Here is a 12,231-nt window from a genome sequence, read left to right as displayed (position 1 = left end):
GACAGACATACAGCAGATGAAGAGTACAAACCAAACATCTGCAATCCTCATTCACTCCTGTCATGTTATAGCTTATGTCGGGTTTGATATGTCTTCAGCAGGTCCTTTTAGAAAGTGGAAACTCATTAACAACTCTTTAACATCTTTTAGGTTCAATATGATCAAACGGAAATCTTCAGTAAACCAGGTTCTGTTTTAATGGGATATTAATTCATGATTAATTTCATTGGTGTGAGAATCAGGTGATGATGGATTATAATGCTGTTCTAGTCCATGTTTATTTATAGTATCTGTGTTTTTACTAGTGAAAAATATCTTCCAAGTCTTTGCAGCAAAAACGAAAAATTATGTGAAACGTATGAATGAACATATAATATATATCAATATTATATCTGTTGAAAATGCAGCAATTTAAGCAGCTTGAATGAATAATATTATATAATATTATATTATAATATAATATAATTCTTTTATATAATATTAATAAAACTACTGGAAACATAATATTAGCAAGATAAATATTGTATGGATGTCTCAAAACAATGAATTTATATCACTTTTTTATTATTAATTAATATTTTAAAATAATAATAATAAAATTAGTAATGATGTATAAATGTGGGTTGAAATAATTACATATTTAAGGGTGAGGAAAAGCATATTAAGTAAAATGTTAAACATCAACTCTTTTTCTTAGATATTTACATTTCAGCTTCAGTCTTTTCTGGACACAGTAATTGATTTCCCCAGCAGGTGGCGCTGCTTGCGTTCTGTTACATTCAGAGGTAGGTCTGTTGGATGATATGTTTCTCTTTGTGTGTGTGTGTGTGTGTGTGTGTGTGTGTGTGTGTGAGAGAGAGAGAGAGAGAGCTGGAGAGATCTTTGATAGTATAACATTATTGTTTTGTGTACTTACTGTTCTTATGCAGTCTATAATATTTACGTGTGGTTTTCTGGTGTATATTTTCTGTTTTAGCTGAGTGGACAAGCGTGTGGCACAGAGATCACTTTAGTTAATTTATAGAAATGTTTTTGCCAAATATGTTTTTGGTTTTATCAATCCTTTATGTTTTATGTTGGATTTAACTCTTGGTCTTAATTCTCATGTACTTATTTATTAATCTTATGGTGAGGCAAGAGTTCATTTATAATAATTTTTTTTTTTTTAAATCCTGGCATGTTCCAATTAGTAAGAGTGACAAATAAGTGTATAATAGTGAACTGTGTTAAAAGTGACGTGACATACAGCCAAGTATGGTGACCCATACTCAGAATTCATGCTCTGCATTTAACCCATCCGAAGTGCACACACACACACACACACCCCCACACACACACAGCAGTGAACACACATGTGAGCAGTGGGCAGCCATTTATTCTGCGGCGCCTGGGGAGCATTTAGATGTTCGATGCCTTGCTCAAGGGCACCTAAGTCGTGTTACTGAGGGTGGAGAGAGAACTGTACATGCACTCCCCCCACCCACAATTCCTGCCGGCCCGAGACTCGAACTCACAACCCTTCAATTGCAAGTCAGACTCTCTAACCATTAGGCCACGACTTCCCCAGATCAGACAGAGTTACTGTAGCAGTACTTGAGCAGAATCTCTGGCCTCACTTGTGTACTGTCGAGCTGAGCTGGTGCTGGTGCTGCTTCTAGATTTTAGACTTTTTTTATTGATAACCTTTGTTTTATTTACTTAACCATATTTATTTTGACATATGCTTTAAATAAATACCTTTATGGACGTCAACATCATTCCTCTGTTTTACATTTGATGTGATTTTCTGTGACCGCTCAGGTGTGTGTGTGTGTGTGTGTGTGTGTGAGAGAGAGAGACGTGTGAGTGACGTGTGTGTGTGGGTTTGAGCATCAGGATGAAAGCTGACTGACGTTGATGAAGTAAAGGATGAGTATCGACCTCACAGCACTCAGAGGCGTTCAGACGGTCACAGAGCAGATGAAAGGACAGAGCGACGTCACACACACACACACACACAAACACACACAGACAAACTTGAGGGTCAAGAACAGCTGATCTTTGTGGTTGTTCTTACTTTTTAAAATGTTATTGTGAGCCACAAACGTGAGCGAATCTCCATCTACACAGGCTTGTTTCCATGACAACATCTGATGCTGCTGGTTTAATTGTCATGTGGGTGTTAAATCCTGCATTCATAGGGGTTATAAAATACATTTTGTCTTATGTTGATGATTTGTAAATAAAAACACAACACAATCTATCCTGAAATATAGTTTATAAAGTCATATTCTAGAGAAACCTCCTGTGCTCTATTTCATTCCCAAATTGCTTGTAAATTTAACTAAAAATGACAAAAACTGTGACACTTACTGGACATTTTTAAGTAGTAAACCCAAAATAGTATTTTCTTGTTAAACATACTTCAATTATATTTATTTACAACTTTGAAAAAATATATTTCCTTGACTTTATGACACTTTACCTATTCTGTCATATATATTCCTCTTCATTTTCAATTTCTTGATTATGTTATATGTTCTCTACTGTCTGTACTGAAAATGTTGAAGTGGAGCTATATTGATTTCCCCAACAATAGGCCAAATTATAAATGCATGATGCATAATTTTAATCATGCTTGAAATCATACATGGGGCTGTCCTCACCATGCATGATTTTATGCTGTTTATATTATATGAATAAATGTATTACATTTATGCATTTAGCAGATTAAATTAAATGTACGCATTTAGCAGACACTTTTATCCAAAGCGACTTACAGTCCATTAAGGCTATCAATTTTTACATATGATGTGTTTCCGGGGAATCGAACCCCAAACCTTACACTTGATAACGCAATGCTCTACCAATTGAGCTACAGGAACACATATAAATGTATAAACTTATATAATCATTATTATTACTACTTCATAATAATAATATATCCTTCTGCTTCCTTGCAAAATGATTTTTTCATACAAAAATGATGAACAGCATTTTTACAAACTGAACCATTTCTTGTGCTGATTTTGATCTAATGTGAAAATATCAAAAGAACTGAAGGTTGTTTCTGTATTTCTCTCCTCTCCTCCAGACACAGACTTTCAACTCTGTAATAATCTCTGACAGCAGAATCAGAGAAATAATGAAACGAATCTCTCTTTCCTGAAGTCTAGACGCTGTATTTCCTGCAGCGTGATGCATTTGTTCAGTCAAGTCACATCATGCGCCGCTTCATCGTTATTCCTCTCAGAACACTTCATTTGGGTCAGATGACTGAGAGACCAGACAGACAGAGTGTGTGTGTGTGTGTGTGTGTGTGTGTGTGTGTGTGTCTCATTATCAGTCCTGCATGATTCCAAATGGACTGATGTCTCTCTGTATCTGCCCTCGTCTCGGTTTTCTCTTCCACAGCATTTATGATCTTTTCTCATTTCTTGTCTCTGATGTTTCCTCCATCGCTCTCTTCACACGTCTTCCTCTCAGTTTGAGTCTCTCTCTCTCTCACACACACAGATCTAGGTGGTTTGTGTCTCTAATGCAGCTATAAATACAGCTGAAGACAGAAGCAAAAGGAGAGATTCCCTCTGAATGATCCAGACATCATGAAGTGGCAGACTCTCAGGTGTATGTCTAGACAACTGATTACAGCAAACGAGAGGCAGACAGACACAATAACACAGAGAGAGAAAGAGACAGAGATGTCTGAATACTCCACATATGTGTCAAATGAGCAAAATCATGTTTCTAATATGTTTTTACTTTATTTGACAATATATTTCACTCATGGAAATGTCATATATGTAACATTCGAACATGAGGTTTCATAAACTTTCTATCCTGAACTGTGTGTTCATCTCAGTAACGCTGAGCTCTTCCGCTCTATTTCTGGATCAAATGGATTAAGACAAAGAGGAAACTGTTGCTCAGTGGATTTTGCTTTCTAACATCATGTGAGCGTCCAGCCGTATGAATCATCGTCTCTTAAGGTCTCAGACAGATTGTGACCTCAGAGAGCCAGAGTCTGATCAGGACACAGAAGAGCTGAAGAGATCTCAGGCCTTCAGATGATCAGTAAACAGAAAAACCAGCATAAATAGTGTTGTGTAAGCAATGAGCGACTGTAATGAGCTGAAAGAGCGAGCGCTGGTGTGAAAGAGCCAGACATGAGCTCATCACAGCACACACACTCTCACACACACACACACACACACACACACTCCTGCAGCCCATAATGCCAGGCTGATACCTCAGAGTCAAGGTTACATGTGTTTTAATCACTGTTGCCTGATGCATTTGTCATTCCACTACTGCAGCTATCCAGTCAATTCCTGTAGTATGTGACTGTCCACAAAAAGTGTGTGTGTGTGTGTGTGTGTGTGTGTTAGAGAGAGTCTGCATACATGCATCTGTGTGTGTGTGTGTGTGTGTGTGTGTGTGTGTGTGTTTGTGTGTGTGTGTGTGTTTGTGTGTGTGTGTGTGTGTGTGTTAGTGTGTGTGTGTGTGTGTGTGTGTGTGTGTGTTAGAGAGGGTCTGCATACATGCATCTGTGTGTGTGTGTGTGTGTGTGTGTGTGTGTGTGTTTGTGTGTGTGTGTGTGTTTGTGTGTGTGTGTGTGTGTTAGTGTGTGTGTGTGTGTGTGTGTGTGTGTGTGTGTTAGTGTGTGTGTGTGTGTGTGTGTGTGTGTTAGTGTGTGTGTGTGTGTGTGTGTTTGTTAGTGTGTGTGTGTGTGTGTGTGTTTATATAAGACGCAATTTGTAAGATATACACTGTTATGCAATAAGAAAAAAGTCTCACTATTCTGATCTTGTTTCTCACAAGGTCATGGCTTCGATTCCCAGGTAATTCATGAACTGATCAGTTGTAATACCTCGAATGCAATGTAAGTCACCTTCAATAAAAGTGTCTGGAAAATGCATAAATGTAAACACTACGTTTGGGGTCACTGAGAGCCTGACAGAGGTCAGATTGTGATGCAGATGGATGCACCTTTCACGGTGTTGCTCAGACATGCTGAACAAACTATACTGAACTATTCTAATGTGTTAAGAAGCTATATGTATAGGTGTGGCCATCCGCTTCAGCAAACACACTGGAACTGTTTGCATTACACAATAATGACATTTAATATTAGTCTAGAGCTTTGGTTTTAGTTTAAAGTTTTTAAGTAAAGTTTTATTAAATATGTTTAAGTTTCTGTACACAAATTTTACCATAACTTTATAGGAATTAGCGCAAAATGAAAATGTGCTGAAAATGTCCTCACGCTCAAGCAGCGTTTAAACAGCTCTAAACAAATATGTGTCTGGAATTTGATGTGAGAGACAACAGGAGATGCACTTTTTCACTGGAGGAAGTGTTATTATGGATTATAGACTTTATGTATTGGATGTGTTTCATCTTTTGTCTTCTCCAGATGTTAACTGATGGACTGGAGTGCTGTGGATTACTTTTGTTGTTTTTATCAGCTGTTATTCTGTCGGCACCCATTCACTTCAGAGCATCCATTGATGAGACACTAATGCAATGCAACATTTCTACAAATCTGATGAAGAAACAAACTCATCTAAATGTATGCATTTAGCAGACGCGTTTATCCAAAGCGACTTACAGTGCATTACACACCTATCATGCGTTCCGGGGAATCGAACCCCCAACCTTGCGCTTCACAGCGCAATGCTCTACCAATTGAGTTACAGGAACTCTATATGTTATCTATTACATCATCTACATGTTAGAGTGTGAGCACATTGCCGTTTTTGGCTGAACTATGCCAAGAAATTGCGTTTTTGGCCAGAGGATGCCGCTTGTTCTGTCAAATGTAGCTCAGAGATGGAGTGAGGAGCACTGTGACACTCACACTGAACATATGAATCATGTTCATATTTCACAATGCGTGATCACGTTTCTAATTCATATTTCAAGCATTTCAAGCACTGGTAATAAACGAGTGTCTTTAAATCGGCCTGTAATAGCCTTGGTAATTCTTTCCCACATATAAACTCTAAACGCGTGTTTTCTAATGTGAACAGTGCGTCTCTCCCGTTTGACTCTGATTGGCTCATGCACTCCCTGAAAGGCCAAGTCTGGCAGTGACGTGCTGCTGTCTGCCTCTAAGCCCCGCCCCCCGCGCTAGCCCCGCCCCCTCTGGTCCCCAGCCAACTTGGACTTGAATGAGGTGCGCGCAGAGCAGACGGCTGGACTATTAAAACAAACCGTCTGGGAACAACCCCGGGAATAACACCGGGAATACTGGAGGACAGAAGCCAGACATCGGGAAGGGGGTGGGGGGTCGGAGGCTAAAGGAAAGCCGCTCCACAGCTGCCTGGAAGAAAGAAGAGGAAAAGCCTGCGTCAATGTTCGTCCGTTTTCCGCGTCGATCCGTGAGATTCCCCCAATGTTCAGCTTCATGGGTCTGATGAACGGAACCACCGACACCCACACCAATGTCTCCTGTACGTGTAACTGCAAGAGATCCTGCACTTCATTCCAGAGTATGGCGATCAGTGAGTATCCAGGAGCGTTTCTTCACTAAACGACGCGAATCGCGGCGCTGGTCACACTTCAGTTCGATTCGAATCGGCGTTCGCTATCTTTGTTCATTTTAACAGCCATTTATTTAATCACGCGATTTATATTTATGTTGTTACTTGGCTATTTAGACTAATTATTTGTTGGGTAACCTCTCAGATAAACTCCTCAGAAAGTTTCGACGCGGATTAGTTTAGGTCGCGTAAGGATCCGGTTCGTAGGTGAAGCGGTCAGTGACAGACAGACTCGTGCGAGTCCGCGATCATCATGAGTTATGATGTGATTGTGGAGATGTTTCTGTTTAAAACTGAGTAAGAGTGATATCTGTACACCTTTTAGCCTCATTTCAACGCAACAGATATTTGGAAGAATCTAGTCCCCATTGGCTTCTGTAGGTTTAATCCTGCTGTGAAAGATTATTAGTAAGTTTAATTCATTCTTCAAAATATTCGATATTGCTTTTAACAGAAGAAAGACGTTTTGGAACAATATGAGTAAATGATGGCAAAATTAGTGGTGGAAGACACTGCAGTTTCCTCTCTCGTGATAATATTATGATGTAATAATGTGCACATTTTTCATAAGCATGCAGGTCTGAAGTGTTCTCAGATGTGGTTTGCTCTCAGACGGATGTTTGTGTGACGTTCTGTCTGCTCTGAAATCCTCAGCTGGGAGTTGCCCGACTAATTCTTCATGTGTAGTGACTAACTCATTGTTCAGACAGCTGCCCGTGTTGTTGTCCAGCAGACTCGCTCATTCGTGGAATTCTCTTTGAGAACGCGGCGTGATTAACCCTCTTGCAAAATCTGTATCCAGTTTCTAAGTAATCTTTTCTAAAGGAAAAGCTGAACAAATAACAAGGTGATATCAGTAAGAACTCGGTGTCTTGGGAAAAGGTCTGTTGAGTTCCTGAGCAGAACTTGCTGTCCAGTTATAAATAATGTTCCTTGAAGACGTCTCTAGTATCTCTGTTCTCTGTTTTCAGATGTTGTCTTGTCCTTGTTTGTCTAGACAGACTCTCAGTCACGCCTGACCTGATGAAGATGAAAGCAAGTCTGCTGCTGATGTCTAGTTCATCAAATCAGTCAGTGTTTGTTCTGATTTGACTTGTTTCTCGAGTGATTATTTTTAGTTTGCTTCTGTGTCTTTTTTTCCCAGACACGTCCTGACTGGGATTTCTAAGTTGACTATAATATCCAGTTTTTGTCTTATTTGTGTTTGTTCTCTGTGGATCCCGCCTTCTCTCCGCCATGATTGGTCGATTGTGTAAAATGCCTGCACGCTATTGGCCAAACTACTTTAAGTCATTACCTCTGTGCTCTCGCTCGCTTCATTCATGATCGCTGAAGGCAGGAGAGATTGAGTGATAGACGTGTGTCAGCATCTGTTAAATATAAGCATCTCTCAATCTCTCCTGGCCTCTGTGAACATGAAGAGTTCAATAAAGACACACAGATATAGACGTGACGTCTCAGAGTAGAAATCAAAGGAAAACATTCTGCATGACTGTTTTTAAGACCATTAAGATGTTTTGCATTTAATTGCATGTTAATTTTCACCCCCCCACCAAATTCTGTTTTATTTTCCCCAATTTCCATTACAGGAATTATGCAATGTGTCATTTTAAGAAAGTTTTTGTTCTGGTGTTGCATCTCTATCTTTAAATTGCGTGCGTGTGTGAGATCTTCACCCGTATGTGTCAGGATAAGCAGGAGGGGTTAGTGAGAAACACAAATGAGACGCCCCCCACTGAGTGTTTACGGGAACCCGAGCCTCTTCCTCTCCAGTGCTGATGAGTTTGTGTCTCGATGCATCAGTGACACACACACTGAACACCAGCAGATCAGATCAGATCAGATCAGATCCTCACTTACAGGAAACAGACCAGATTGTCCCTTCAGGGGAAGACGGGATGAGTTTTCTTCCAAACAAGAGAAAAAAAGTGTCACTCATTTAATCTGGTTGTCAGTTATACTGAGATTTAAAAAAAAAATTTTTTTAAAGAGGAACTTCATGCAGACAGATCAGCTGAAGATGCATCAGAAAAACATGTTTCTTAGTGTCACTGGAAAACCGCTGCACTTCCTCAGTGCTTTTAGTAGATGATAATAAAATATGTGCGAGGACACATGTTTCTCCAAAGTGAATCACATTTTTGAAGGCCTAAACATGCTCGAAAACTCACAAAACTTTGCACGCGCAACAAAACTGGCAAAATGTAAATCTGATTTGGGTTTCGGAGTTGGGTGTGGCAAAGTGGCTCGATAGCGCCACCTATAACATTTCAACGAAGCACCCCACCCACTACATTTCACGTACGAGTATGAAATTCAGTACATGCATGTAACGTCCCAACACCTACAAAAAAGTCTCTCGGAGCAAAGTCCTAAACGCAACAGGAAGTCAGCCATTTCGAATTTCCTGTACGAGTTTTTGCCATTTTCAACGCACTCCTCCTACAATTTTAATCTGATCATCTTCAAATTTGGTGAGTGTAATCATAAGGCCATTGTGATGTTAAATTGAGAAGATCTTGAGTTTTCGTTGAAGGGCATGTCCCTGGTGGCCTGACAAATTTCGATGTTTTGCCACGAAACAGGAAGTTTACTGTAACTCAGAGTCCTGGCCTGAACACCTAACATCTCTAAAGGCCAATATTCACATTAAAGGGATAGTTCATCCAAAAATGAAAATTCCATTATTATAACATTCCATCATGTGTGAATAAAAGTCTAATTAAAAATAAATGACTTTAGGAACATTTTGAAGCAGTTTCATTAAAAATATTGTAATTTGTGTTTTGAAGACGTCTTCTGTATTTAAATGACATGAGGATTAGTGAATGATGACAGAATTTGCTGCTTTTTTTTTTTTAATGAAATCTACCTTTAACAATTATATCTGAATTTATTTGCTCACAGGGCTCCAAAAAACAAATTGCGGAAAAAAAAAAAATTCTGATAAAAATGTATGATTGCAATTTAAAATGTGACTTAAAAATACACGCTTACTTTGCTTGCAAAATAATAAAATGAAACTTTCACTGTAAAATAAAAAAAAAATCAATATTTAAGAAAAATAATATAGTAATAGTAATTTTATTGTATGTTACAACTGTAAAATTACAATACTGATATTTATATCAGTCTTCCATTTCTTTTTTTTTTACTGGAAGCCTCACAGTTGGTCTTTTGTTGATGAACGTTCCTCATTACAAGTTTGGGAAATGGTTTTGTGATTTGATAATTGCACATGGTGATTTGGAGTAATCGTTCAGCTCTGTTTGCTCATAAACTTGTCTGCGCTGCTCGTCTGTTGATTCAGAGTTTGTGGTGTCTTTAAGTATTTATCTGTCCTTGACCTCGTGATGCATTGCTGTGTCTCTGAAGCCCGAGGCAGATCTCTCTGATACAAACACACGTGTGTATGTGGATCCGGCTCTGATGAAACACACCGCTGTGTTCTGCTCTTCACAGCACAGGAAGAGGAAACAGCTGCGCCCCAGAACATGTGTCTCAGAAGAGTGTGTCCTTCTGTCATTAACTCACAGATCCTCGAGTCTGCTCCTCACAAACACTGTCATGTGACTTCAGAGGAACAGAGACTACACTGACGCTCAAACCTTTGGAATAATTCAGATGTTTTCTTCAAGGCTGCATTTATTTGATCAAAAACACAGGAAAACATTGTAATACTGGGAAATGTTTCTACAATTTACAGTAACTGTTTTGTATTGAAAAATTCAGCTTTGTTAAAGAAATGAATACAGTTTTAGAAAAGGGTTTAAGCATAAAAACAATAAGTGTAATACTGATTAAATTGATGCCCCCCCCCCCCCCCCCCCCAAAAAAAAATAAAAATAAAAAAGTTTTTTGTTTAATTTAATTACAATTTTGTTTTTGGTTTTCTGTGAAAAAAATAAATATCATACATTTTTCCCTGATTTACAGAAGAGATCCACTGAAATGTTATTCAGAGTAACGATGGTGTCAGGTATATTTACAACAAAAATCCATTTATGACATATTAAAGACTTTAACCCCAAATTCTAATTAGTTGTAATTTTATTATAATTTTTTTTTTAATTTGCCACTGTCCTAGGTTTCCCCCAGTTGTCAGTAAGAATTTTTTATTAATTTAAAACGCAATAAAATGTATATGCTCCCTTATTCTTTTATGTATTTTAATATGAACACATCAGAATAAACATGTTGTTTGAATTTTTACTGTAACATTATTTCAACCAAATGTTGACATTTATCCTCCAAAAACTTATTTGGAACCTTAAAAGTAGACACTTTGCTTACATTTAATGTGCTTTCTATGGAGATAAAATCACTGTTATAAATGTATTTTGATGCGGAAATCTTCACGTCTTTGATCTATTTTAAATTGTAATAATATTTCACTGTTTTAACTGTATTTTTGCAGCCTTTGGTGAGCAGAAAAGATTTATTTTAAAAACGTTAACAATCAACTATTAGTATTATTATAACATTTTTATTACAAAATTCAAATAATAAATGCAGTTTTGATGCTCTTAATTATGTTGTGACAGATCTCTTCCACTTTAATACAAGTTATAGCACAAAATAAAGATGAATGAGCATCAGAAGGCTTTGAAAGATACAGAACCACTTCCTGAAATGAATCACGTCGAATGCAATCGATCAATCAGTGTTTGGAAAATATATAAAATATATTGAGCTCTGTTATTCATTTTAACCTCAGATATTAATAAGTAATGTACCAGTTAAGAGATTTATTCTTCAAGGGAAAGTTCAGCCAAATCCTCTCCTCGTGTCGAGTTTCTTTCTTCTGTTGAACGCAAAAGAAGATAATTTGAAGAATGTCAACTGTATGGTTCCCAGTATTCTTTAAAATCTCTTCTTGTGTGTTCAACAGGTAAAACAGACTCGTACAAGTTTGGAACAAGATGATGACAGAATTTTCATTTTTGGGTGCACTATGCCTTTAAGAAAAGCGAACTATTGGCATCAGTTCTGAATAATGTCCTGAGAGTTTTAGTGTCTGCGTTTGGTGTCAGTGTGTGTTGGTCTCGGTGTTTGGTCTGCGACCGCAGCTCCGTCATCTCTCTCAGTATCGGTCACACGCGGCTACACGCCTGGACCGTGTGTGGTTTGGATCAGGATCTGGTTACAGAAGATCAGGAGAAATTGTGAAACCTGTTTTTCTTCCGTTCCTAGTCTTTTGTGGTTTTCCCCTGTCCTCTCTGTTCGCCGTACACACACGGCCGTGAGAGAGATCCAGTCTGTGATCTTCCTCGAGCATGTGCTGCTTCATCTTCTGTGTGTGTGTGTGTGTGTGTGTGTGTGTGTACAGTAAGTACAGTAGACTCGTCCCGTCACATTGGTTCATTCTCTGATTGTCTTGTCAGAGTTATATGTTATAAAGCTCAGACACTCATATCAGCGAGCGCTGGCTATTTTAGTCTCCATGAACAGTTCCAGTGTGAGTGTGTGAGTTAATAATTAAGCGCTCTGGCAGTGTTTCAGGTGAAGCTGAATGCTGTTGGCACAGCCGCGAGGATCCGCTGTGTTTCTGGACTGGTTTGCCAATGTGTATTTACTCTCCGAGTCGAGCTGACGGCTGAACCAAAGCCTGAAGAAATCCAGCCCCAGGTGAACTTCAGTCTCATAAAGCAGCAGGACATCTGAGACGCTTTTCCTGGAAACATGGAGCTGGTTTAGTTCACCCAGA

The 12,231-nt window shown here is 38.6% G+C and overlaps 1 protein-coding gene across 2 annotated transcripts in view; it reads left to right on the top strand.

Annotated features, from left to right (window-relative positions):
* Window positions 1–6,102: 6,102 nt before the first annotated feature.
* The window catches only part of LOC132151205 (protein TMEPAI-like), an 18,382-nt gene continuing 12,253 nt past the window's right edge, over window positions 6,103–12,231 (top strand). The window contains exon 1 of one of the 2 annotated variants that reach the window (XM_059559316.1): window positions 6,103–6,485. In XM_059559316.1, the coding sequence (XP_059415299.1) occupies window positions 6,377–6,485 (109 nt within the window). In that variant the 5' untranslated portion in view covers window positions 6,103–6,376. The remainder of the gene's footprint in view (window positions 6,486–12,231) is intronic. The other variant, XM_059559317.1, reaches the window with a different exon arrangement.

Source organism: Carassius carassius, chromosome 10, assembly GCF_963082965.1.
Source record: "Carassius carassius chromosome 10, fCarCar2.1, whole genome shotgun sequence".
Classification (NCBI taxonomy): domain Eukaryota; kingdom Metazoa; phylum Chordata; class Actinopteri; order Cypriniformes; family Cyprinidae; genus Carassius; species Carassius carassius.
This window is presented reverse-complemented; position numbering and strand designations above follow the sequence as displayed.